The sequence below is a fragment of the Leuciscus leuciscus genome, assembly GCF_965113295.1.
Source record: "Leuciscus leuciscus genome assembly, contig: HAP1_SCAFFOLD_425, whole genome shotgun sequence".
In the NCBI taxonomy this organism is placed as follows: Eukaryota; Metazoa; Chordata; class Actinopteri; order Cypriniformes; family Leuciscidae; genus Leuciscus; species Leuciscus leuciscus.
This window is the reverse complement of record NW_028118314.1, coordinates 43,576-55,493: the sequence shown is the minus strand read 5'-3', so window position 1 is coordinate 55,493 and position 11,918 is coordinate 43,576. Positions and strand designations below refer to the sequence as shown.

General features: G+C 43.1%; 1 protein-coding gene across 1 annotated transcript; it reads right to left on the bottom strand.

Annotated features, from left to right (window-relative positions):
- Positions 1-431: 431 nt before the first annotated feature.
- LOC309491677 (zinc finger protein 219-like) lies at positions 432-10,663 on the bottom strand. The gene is made up of 5 exons (XM_082190723.1): positions 10,235-10,663; positions 5,220-5,310; positions 3,086-5,108; positions 2,705-2,848; positions 432-2,032 (listed from the first exon to the last, which is right to left on the bottom strand). The coding sequence occupies exons 3-5, from the start codon at positions 5,103-5,105 to the stop codon at positions 915-917; spliced, it is 3,282 nt and encodes a 1,093-aa protein (XP_082046849.1). The 5' UTR covers positions 5,106-5,108; positions 5,220-5,310; positions 10,235-10,663; the 3' UTR covers positions 432-914.
- Between the last annotated feature and the right edge of the window lie 1,255 nt (positions 10,664-11,918).

Sequence of the window (11,918 nt, the reverse complement as noted above, 5' to 3'; positions counted from 1 at the left end):
ACAAACTGCCACAGAACTCTATGCTCTAGCACAACTACGCATATATACTGTATATATTCAATGTAACTATATTCCTGTGTTGCTGAATCTGCTAAAAACCTTTTACATGAACAGGCACTGAGAGAAATAGCATATAGAAGAGGCAGAATCTCTGTTTCATATAATATCTGAAGAAGACCTGTCAGAGCAGACTGGCAGTGTGAATATCTGGTAATATAATCTTTACTCTGTCCTGTTCTGTTAGAGGTGATTCACAAGTACCATTCAGTTATCACAGCATTCTGTTCAGAGTCTGGCAGGTGCATGGTAAGAAGTGTGCTCACTCCTTTGGTTTACTGAAGACATGCTGTCAGATTAAGTTAATGTGGAAGTAGCATGTCCGTTCAGTATTCGGTTAGCATCTCTCTCAGCATTAATACTGTGTATATTGAGTGATTAAGAAGTGTTTCTTTTTTTTTTTTTTTTTTTTGCTTTTTCAGCTCCACAGATTGACATTCCAAGTCCTTGTTGAGATGAGAGCAAGATTCACAGGAGCAAGGAAATTGTAAATGAAATGCAACTTGGCAATTGCGTTCACTGACAAGAAGACAGGAACAAGAGAACAGTGTTCAAGAAGGCCCCGAGTCAGGCAGGCTTAGACTAGCATACAATACTGGATATCTCTGTGTGATTGAGAGTCTTTGTGTGTGTAGAGGTAATTGATCACTAACCAAGGGAGGCTAAGAGGGTATAATAAGGGGAATGCTTGATTAAAATACTTTTGCGGGTTATCTGTTAACAGATTACATAATGTCTAGAATGTTAGCATAGTGACTGGTCTGCCCTTGGTTTGAAGGATGCGAGGGACCCTAGACAACTATTTCCCAAATATTTCTCCCCTGCCCCTATCTTTTCTCCAGGGCTCTCTTTAGATGTTATTTCCCCAAGACACTTTCCTCCTCCTTGGGCAGATACTCAGCTGTGAGGTCTGATGAAACAGACTGAGCCCTTCTGCTCTGATTCTCGGGTACATTTACAAAGCTGCCATTTGCTTCCAGCTCATTCTCCTCCTCATCAACCTCCTCGTCTGCCTCATCCAGGTCCTCTCTCATTTTACGTTTCTTCTCTGTGGCACCAAATCTTCCCGCAGGTCCAGGGGCAAGGTCAAAGCTGTCCTCTTTTTCCTTGTTGTCTGGGCTGACTCCATTCTCAGCTCTTGACTTGGATGAGACCCAGTCCTCAGGAGATGCTACTCCATCCTCTACACCAAGGAACTTCCACAGAGCCAGGGGATCACGGTCTGGCCTGGCCAAAGTTAGTCTTGTAGAATGATTGGTGGAACTAAAAGGGACGCCTCTCTTGCGACGAGACTTGCTGGTGTGATTAACCTGAAGGTGCATGGCCATCAGCTCAACAGAAGAGGTTCGGAAGGGACAGAACACACATTGATTAAGGATATCATTCCCTCCTTTAGAGCCACCTGATGGTTCACCTCCAGCACTACTCACTCCCCCTTCATCTTGTAAAGGGCGACGGGAGAGGTCCAGTGGTTCGAAGCCTCCTTCCTGGGATGTTGTGCTGCCCTGATATCCATTTATTGACATCATGCGGCTTGTAGTAAGGGGTTTCCGTCGAGACACTTTTGGCATTTTCGGAGGTGGTACCTCCCCAATCCAATTTGTTTCTAGACCACCGGGGAAGAGTGTACCCATCATCCCTGACAGACTGCGATAGTGACTCTCCAGGTCTCCCTCTCTTTGATGAATGGATGCAGAAGAGCCCTCCTTCTGCTCTGATGGGCCTTCACCCCATGACTGACTGTGCCTTAATGAAGGCTCCCTCCCAAAAGAAGACTGGGATGTGGAGGGGAGTCTGCGCTTTTTTGCCCCTTCACGAGGAGATCCAGTCAGAGAGGGAAGGCTAGGTGATGGGGAGTTTGGGGAGGTTGCCATAGCGTTCCTTTGCTCACGATGATGACGTTGAAGGTGGTATTTGAGAGAGCCAGACTGGGTGCCAGCATAATCACAATGGGGGCATTTGTATGGTCTCTCACCTAAAACAAGGAGTAAATTACTCGTTAAGTAGACTGAAAACTAAAATGTTGTTTTAAGAAAAGAAATTTGGATAAGAATAACAATGCTTGATTAGGGAGGCCATAGCAGTTAGGTAATAAATTGCCAGTGTGAAACAACTATATTCAGTTACACACAGTGACAGATAGATGGCAGTGCTTATCACCATATGTAACATCAGGTGAATTCCCCAGTGCATTAGTTAAATTAGGACATTTCATCTCTCATCAACCATGTGAACACTGCATTTTGCTTCTTTTTAAATTTTCTTTTTTTCTTTCTTTCATTTTTTTTTTTTTTTGGCATATTACATTTTGTGAAGAACCCGATAGACAGCAAATGGTTTCAATCAAACTAAATCAGGAAAGTTACAAATGTCAAGTGTTACAAGCTCCAAGTGTCATCCTTACAATATACCAATCTAAAAACCAAGATTAATTGTGATTATGTAGCTTTTGATTATCATTGTTATATAGATGGATCACTATATAAATAATATTACTGTAGATTCATAGTTAATCTAATATTTTATGTCATCACTTTTGTTTTAAAGGTTTAACCAAATATAAGTCAAAGCCCCCTGGAACACGCTTAAGTAAGCCCCTGGGGTATTCCCCTGGGAGTCACAGATCTAGTAAACATGATGGCCTTACCTGTGTGTACACGAAGGTGCACTTTAAGGTGATGGGAAGACCGGAAGGCTTTACCACAGTAGGGACAATCCTTCATCCCTGTTCCCCGAACACGCTCCCTTGGAGATGAAGTGGAAGAGGAAGATCCCCTCACACCATTCTGACCTTGAGATAAGATCATGTATAATGAATAAATCAAACTGTTTCGAAATATAATCTGAGTCTAAACTGTTTCTGAAAATGATCCTGCCTAAAACACACGCAGGAAATAAAAAAAAACTGATAGCAGTGAAGTATTTTTTATTAATTAAAGTTAAATCATAGCCTATGAAGGATTGTAACCGATAAGAAATATTGTCATGATAAAGTCAGCTGTTTTTGATTATGCTGGCTGATCCTTACCAGAGAGATGTGATATGACAGAATGGAAGCTCCCAGCTGACACGACTCCTGATGGGAGTTGCTTTCTCTCCTGCCTAACTTCATTGTCACTTGCTCTTTGCCCTCCTTCTACTCCGCCTGTTGCTTGAGCTCCACTGACTCTGTTTATAATGTCCTCTTCCCTGGACATGCCCCCTCTGGCACTTTGGCCTTTCTGTGGTTTCTGGACATGGACACGGGCGTGAGCAACCACCTGCTGAAGGCTTCTGAACATCTTGCCGCAATCTGGACACTCCCACGGTGAACTAGATCCCTCCAGTTCCTCTCTAGAATCCAACCCACCCAGGTAGGCCCTCATCTGCTTGGCTTCCCCGGCGACTGTGCCTCGTGAGGAAGGAAACTGATGGTGTGAATGGGATCTCTGCTGCTGTTGGTTGTGCTGTGCTGCCACCAGACTGCGAGCAACCAGCTGCCACATGGCTGCCTGGTCTGTTCCGTCTGCTGACTCACTTCCCCGCCCTCCTCCTCCGTTACCCATTTCTGCAACCTGTGCCACTGCCTGAAGGCGCTCCATGCAACTTCCATTGCTGTTGTCTTTGGGTAATCCCAGATAGCCCAATATAGAGGATTTGCTTGAGCCTGCACTGGCATCTGACCTCTCTGTGCGATTTCCTGAAGCACCACCACTGGCCATACTTCGAGCAAGGAGCAAGTTAGAATACAGAGCCCCCAGCACTTGTGTGCTTGCAGGACCTTTGGATTGATCAGTTCCAGCTGGACCCAGATTGCTCAATCCAGCCTTGAGGCCTAGCTTGTTAAGATGCACCTTCATATGGTTCTTGAGAAACCAGGGTTCCTTGAAGCCACGGCCGCAGACCTGGCACTTATGATCCAATGAGTCCTTGTGCTTCCGCATGTGCCCCTTCAAAAACCAGGACTGTGTAAAACGCTGTCCGCATGTCTCACATCGGAAAGCTGGAACAACAGACATTTGTGGGGGTGGAGTTTCTATTGGTGCAGTTATAGGGTGAGAAGGGAAAACCATTTCAGTGGGAGGATCTTCAGGTGGGTGGGTCTCCTGCAGATGGGCAGCCAGTCTTTCCTCTTGGCTGGCTGAGAAGGGACACATTGTACATTTGTAGGGGTTGTGGAGGATCCGCACATGACGTGCCAGCTCTGAAGCTGTTCGGAACTTACCCTTACAAGCATGACACCGGAAGGCAGGAGCAGCTGTGGAGGGGGCATTGTCTTCCAAGTGGGCCTGGCCAAGTGGAGAGAGGGAGGTTGAGATGGGTGCTTCCTCTGTTAAAGGTGGAGTCAGGGCTGTGGTTCCTTCAAAAAGGAACTGAGGGCTGTTAGCAGTTTGAAGAGGTTCCTCTGGAACCATGTCTTCATTCATACTTTTTTGTGATGACCCAGATAATGAATTCTGGATTGCACTGTCGCTCACGTGATTCTGCAGCAGTTTGACATGTGTGTTTTGGTAGGGAGCTGAAGCCCGACGCTCCCTGTCCAAACTGTGTGCTCGAGCGTGCAGAGACAAAATACTCTGGAAGCGGAACCTCTTTCCACACACATGGCAGGGGAACCTTAGGCCAGGCCCAGAGCTGGTCCCTCCAGGAACAGCCATGCCCTCATTGTTGAAAAGCTGAAGATCCAACTCATCATTGTAGGTGGTACTTTGACCAGAGGAGATTGCCTGCTCCAGAGCTCCAAAACCAGGGAAAGGTGCTAATGGTGTGGCTGGTGGACTGCTCTCTAATGAGGGACTGTCGAGTTCCAATTCACCAGGAAATAGTGCCACAGCTGGGGTGGGTGATGGGGGTGTTGATAACTCCTCATCCTCCTCCTCATCTTGGAAGCAGGCTTCAGGAAGGGGACAGGGTGAGACTGGGACATAGAGTTCAGTTTGAGGGCTAGAAGGTGTAGATAGAGGACTCTGGGATAGGAATTGGGGACTGTGATCCAGGGATGGCATGGAGGGTGGAGACAGTGGGGCCTCACAGGAAAGTGCCAGCATACACTCTGGTGGGGAATCCATACTCTGAGTGAGAAAGGATGGACAATAGCGATTAGACAGACAGAGACAGACAGACAGATAGACAGACAGACAGACAGACAGACAGACAGGTAGATAGATAGATAGATGACTTACCGTAAATGTGTCTATGCCATGCTTCACTTCCTTGAATTAAAGAGGGCGTTTTCCGATGGGGGCAATTTGCCTGACCACCTCCAACAGTCCCCTGTCAAGTTCAACACAGAATAAAAAATGAGTTTATACACATTTGTTCCTGTGTACGGGTCTAAGGGCAGAGCGGGACATGGACTGTCCCAAACAGGATGGGCGCGAGATGTTTGGACTTCCCCACACACCCTTCCTGCACATACACTTATAGTAGCTGCTTAAATCAAAACAAAAAATACATACACACACCTTAAAATACAGTCCCTATGCTACTCATATACACACACACACACACACACACACACACACACACACACACACACACACACACACACACACACACACACACACACACACACACACACACACACACATACACACACTCAATATGGCACCTAGTCACTAGATGATTCATGCATGCTAAACACCTTTGTCTGAACGGCCACATGCTACACTCCCTATACAAGCACACACAAATGCACACACATTTTGTTCCTTCCTGGGGCACATGTAGTTAAATATAGGCTATATAACTACTTGCTTTGTATGTAATGGAATCAATATCTTATAAACAAAAATTAGAAGAGAAATAGACCATAGTCATGTGAAATAACTGCATGTAATGTAGCTGCAATTAAAATAGTTTTAATGCATGTTTTTTTATTAGACTTTTGTTAATTAGAAATGTTGAAAGTTAGCACTGGAAGTAGCAAATGTATCCTGTTAAAAAATGACTGATGTCGAAAAAATTCAAAAAAAATGTATCTGTAAGATTTGATTGAGGTCAACTGATTCTTCCAGCATCGCTAATTGGTTTACTGAACGTTTGCTACATAAGTACCAATACAAATGTATAAGTACCAATACAATATGGTCGCATTTCCAAGAATGATAACACGTTTACATAACACACTCTGAAAAACCTTTTAGAATGCCTGAACAAGCACTTGAGGCACTTTGATAAAACCTATTTGTCTCGCTGTGGTTCGTATTCCGTAGCCTTGAGCACCTGGAATAACGTCTCCTGCCTTTGGTGTGAGGACACACTGGGCCTCCAACAGTGTAGCCATGTAATGCATCTAAAGGCTAAGAGGAGATCATTCATACTTCTGAAAGACTTTAGACTTGTGGCCTTGAAAATATAATATGAATGGCTTTATCGCAGCCTGTTATTTGATATGTGACCAGAGAGAGAGAAAGAGAGAGAGAAATTGTGAGAGACTAAGAGTGAAAACTGATTGCTCGGTATGTGATGAACGTGTGTGTGTGTGTGTGTGTGTGTGTGTGTGTGTGTGTGTGTGTGTGTGTGTGTGTGTGTGCAAACTTTGAGGCATGAACTGCATTTTACTTTTCTTGTATCTCTGAGTGGGATTTCTAAGGTCAGTGTGTATAGGGTTTTGGGTTATTGCAGTCATACAACAAATCCCTACAGACAAAATGAATTTCCTGTTTCTAACCTTGGGCTGAACTTTATCTCGCTCACTGCGGCCACTCCGCACAGCGATTTTCTTTAAGTGACTTCAGCATATGCAAAATTCTCTTTCCCTTCAACTTCCAACATTCCACTAAGTCATCCACAACCTTCACCTGTTCTCCTTGTTTCATTATATTTTGTTTCTCTTTAAAAGCCTTGCAGAGAGCTTGAAGGTTCTGTTCAAAGATGCTGAAGAGAGGATAAGTAAGTTAAAAACATCACAATTTTGACCATTATACCCTTCGCTGAGCACGAGACATGGATATCAGCCTTGAAATTAGTTTACAGTGAGGTGCTTCAGAAAACAAATCATCAGTTAATTCTTCCCTACTGTAAAATCTGAAGGCTACACCAAACTCTACAGTTCATCTGGTCAAGTTCAATTTCAAGCTCAAGTTTAGTGAAAATTGAATAGACGTCTAAACCATAGCCCAAGAATAGACTAGTCATCAATTAGATAACAAATAAATTAAATGAGTGAAGAAATTAAACCAAACACCTTGTAATTACGGTTTACTTTGCTTACATAATGGCACATCATACATCTCGCAAATTATTTTGGCGAAAATGACATGTAACCAAATTCAAGGTTATTTTGGCTAGAAGTGGGTTACTCATAGCCGGACTACATTGGGTCTATAGTTAACCTAGACAGTAAAATGACGGCTATTGCTTGCTGGGTTGTTAATGAACTAGTTAAAAATATATGTGACGACAATACATTTGAAGTGTAAACACTAATGCACCTGCACAGCAGTGATTAAAACATTAGAAAACCCCAAACTATTTGTAATAGATTCCCAGAATGACAAGAACATGTCTGCCATCAGCACAGGCAAGAACACAGTTTAGAGAAATGCATCTGCTAAATGAATCTACAATATATTGCCACATTCTTTTTTTTTTCTTTTTTTTGGATTACATCTAAAATGTAGCCTATTTTTGGGAGAAACAGTGTGCCAACTTCTTTTAAAAAAAAATTGTATTTTGTATACAATAAATAAGAGCCTGATGTATTAATATGTGATGTCACGTAATCAATGGCAATCTATCGGATAACCTGAGACGGATGATAATAACAGGTGCAAATCGGTCAGTACACTTATATCAGCAGAATAAGCTTTGATTCAGGTGTAATCATCCCTTGGGTGATCTAAAGAATGAATAATTCTCAATCAGTAAACAGCTTGCTTTTGTTTTAGAATGAACAGCCAACCTCTAACCTCCACCAATGAAATGAGCTGTAAGGTGTCCGCTGTGTGCAACAAGTGCAAAAAGGCAGTGTGCTGAGGTATAAAGTCTACCTTCAGGCATTTGAGCACAGAGAGGAACTCAAATAGGGCAGACAACGCTGGTCTATTTGACGGAATGAGCCCTTCTGAATTTGTAGTATATTACTATATATAAAATGCACCTTTTAGCGGTTGATAAGGTACTAAGTAGTCCTTACTGGCCCAGTGACAAGCTGATGTAGGTCTACCTCTAAAGGTACGATTTTGCTTTTTTTTTTCTGACATTGTAATATGACTAAATCAACCTAATTACGTTTTGTTAAGTGAAAGCACTTTTTAAATGGACAAATCAGGTAATATTAGCTCTTTAGAACTGGATGTTTTTCTTCTTTAAAATGACCGCTTTAGTAAATCCATAAATCCATGTTCCAAGTTCAAAGTATGGATGTTATCACCAATTATATCAAGTTTGCGCATTGAGATGCCATTTGCCAAGCCAAAAAATCTGTTGATTAATTATCAATTATCAAAGTTACTGCAACAGCTCGTCCAGGTCTGCTGTTTGTGCAGGTCATCAAGATGAGCTGGAGCAGATCTGGTTGTAAAAGTTGTTTACAGGGCCCTTCTCTTCCACCAGCCCCAGTTCAGCCACATTGCTGTGCTGCTCTACCCTCTTATCCGTCAAACTGTCACGTCAGTTCAGGGGGGCTGGTCTCATTCCGTCACCCCTCATGCGAGCACGTACAGGGGCAGAGATTTTAATAGCCTTTATGCCAGTGCCCCACATCTGTGACAGAATGAAATAATGTAAAAGAATGGTGCCTTTGAAATGTTCATCTTTTCATTAAGCTATTTAAAGTTTCTTTGCGGGATGTATTTGCAGGACATCAGATGACCCGTCCGTGGAGAGGAATGTACTTGCGTGATGTGCGTCAGTAACGCGCATCCATTTTCAGTCGCCTTCCTCCTCTCTCGCGGCCATCTCAATTAAAAAGCCACATTAATGAAATAAATAAATGCTCACAAACAAATGCGCACACGACACGTCCTCTCGCGAACACTGACATTCGCGCATGATTAATCCTGAGCGTAAAATCGCGATTTACAGAAGCAACAGCATCGTTTTCCCAAACTGAGGCAGAAATGTAGCTTTTTAGGACGTGATGTTGTGCACTCCATTTTCTTCCTGATTTTCTTTCAACAAAAGATAAAGGGAGGGGAAAGGACAAGCGATCAGGGTGCAGCTGAAAAGTGCCATCATGGGGTTTCATCTTGAAATCCGCTGACAATCTCGCCGCTATCGTGACAAAACACGATCGAGGGACATGTGAAACTTTACGTTTTTAGGGCCGTTAGTAAAACTAGCACCTTTGGCTGCAGCTGCAGGTTTTGCGCTACAGTTTAAATAGCGATTACGAGCGCGCATCTGTGAGGTAACGTTAGGACATGCAGAGCGTGCAATTCTCCAACGAGTTATTGTATTAACATGCACGTAAAAGGTCTCAAAGTTAGAAAGCACTAACTATTGCTATATGTAGGCTACAAAAACAGTTTCTCCCTCAGAGCGTCCGGCCGATATGGATCGAGTCATGAATCCTACGCGACTTTTTTACGTGGAAACTGGAGCAGAAGGAACTAACTAAAGCTTCTCATAAAGTAGCCTACAAAACTTAAGGAGTTGCTACATTTTGCAGTAGCGGAGAGCTGCTTTTCCCAATGAGAAAAGTTAAACATATAGCCTACATCTTAGTTTAGGGCACTTTTCCCTCACTTGAGAAAGGCTTTGAAAATATTCAAGGGCCTTAAAACGAAAGTTGTATTTTCATGGCCGGGTCTCGCATCTCTTTCAGGACACGCACGCGCGCGCGCGCGCGCTCACATACACACACACACCGGTAACATACACGGCACGAGACAAAAGTGAGGAAGTGTGTATGTGCGAGAACACATGTGTCCTAACAGAGGCACACGAGACGCCAATCAATTATGTGCTGCTGTATATGTGGAAGAAACCCGAGATGTAAACGCGACGACTATTCCGTATCAATGGATTTTCATTACCCGGATCAGCCCCCCAAAAAAAGTCGTCGTCGGATATTTGTTGTTTGTGAAGGCGACAACATTCGCTCTCTCTACGTCTAAAACTGTATACAAACAAACACATTCATACCCGCGACCAATGTGTATCAGTAAAACCGTTCAAAAAGAGCAGATTAGGTCAATTATTTGAAATGAATCAGATATATTGTGATGAAAGTAAGGCTGAATGTACTTACGGGAGAGGCGGCGAGGAGATTAATGACAACACACGTCATGATTACGTTTCACTTGAATTAAATACATTACGAGTTAGGGAAAAAAATGGAAATCGGGGGTAGTTGTATACAAGCATACGCCGATACCCCCCTCCCTTCTGCCCTTTCTATCTTCTCCTCCTCCCTCTTTCCTCACACGTCTCTCTCCCTCTCTCTCTTCTCAAAGATCCATTTATTGTGCAGTCGTGAGTGAGTGAATGAGAGAGAGGCGGAGGCTGTAGGTTGCAAATGTAATTATAATCTCGCAGGCACCATTTTAAAACGATCTATAGATTTGTGGGATAGACTGACACACTGCGCGCTTACAAATCACGTACAAGTTTCTCGCGTCTGCTTGTAGTGCTCAGATTTACGCGCAAACGTATTTTAGAAGCATGAAGAGTATGACCGTTTCGTCCCAAAATTGTTGTCCATCAGAAAGTGCTACTGTAGTTGTGTTGCCAGACAGTTGTGATTGTGTCGCGCGCTGGAAGATAAACTCAAGCTCCACGTGGGAGCTGCGCAGGTGCGCGCGCGCGGGTCACCATCTACTATTCCACTTCAACTGACTGTTAACAAAAAACAATGCAATGCCTACACACACACACACACACACACACACACACACACACACACACACACACACACACACACACACACACACACACACACACACACACACACACACACACACACACACACACACACACACACACACACACACACACACACACACACACACACACACACACACACACACACACACACAGCCTATACATATATAATATGTGTGTGTGTGTGCTGATTTACATCAATTTATCCTCTATTGACATGCTATAAGCAAACAAATAAATAACCACCAACTCTTATTTTCAAGGCCTTTAAAACCTTTGTATATCAGATTCACCCCCATTTTTCCTTTGCAATAAATAAATAGCCTACATAAATAAATAGGTTACTAGTGCATTCGGAGCATTTTCTGTTAAACAACAAATAACAACATCAATAATATTAATAATACATCTCTCTCTCTCTCTCTATGTATATATATATATGTCAATGTCTGTTTATTATTTTGACCTACGATAAACAAACAAATAAATAAATGTCTAGCCTACTGTTATTTTAGTTTTAGGCCTATTTTAGGCCTCAGAAGAAAGAAAACCTTTGTATGTGAGATTCAGTATCATTTCTGCTATTGGATGCCTGCAGGTGTTTTTGTCTGGATCGGAGGCCTTGTTTTGTGGGGTTTGTATGGTGAGGATGGTTTTGGAAAGGGGACTTTGTATTAACTCACGAACACCTCCGACTGTCAGCACATGCGAGTGTATCTGTGTCTCGTCAGTAAGCGAGTGAATGTGTGTATTTGTGTATTGTATATTGTGTCTGATACAGTCACATCATCACCCGCCCCCAACGCTTTGATTGTCTTGTACGCCGCAGCTCATATGCACCAATTAATATGCAGAGAGTGAGTGAGACGGAGACAAAAAAAAAAATAGAAAGGAAGAAAAAAACATGCAGAGGTGGGAGGTGGGGGGGGATGCCATGGAGAACAGGAAGGAGTGAAAGAAGGGCAATGAAATGACAGATGAAGAGGAAAAGAGAGACACATGAGGTGGTCTGAGGGGGAGATGAAATCTGATAGATTTTAGAGAGAAGGAAA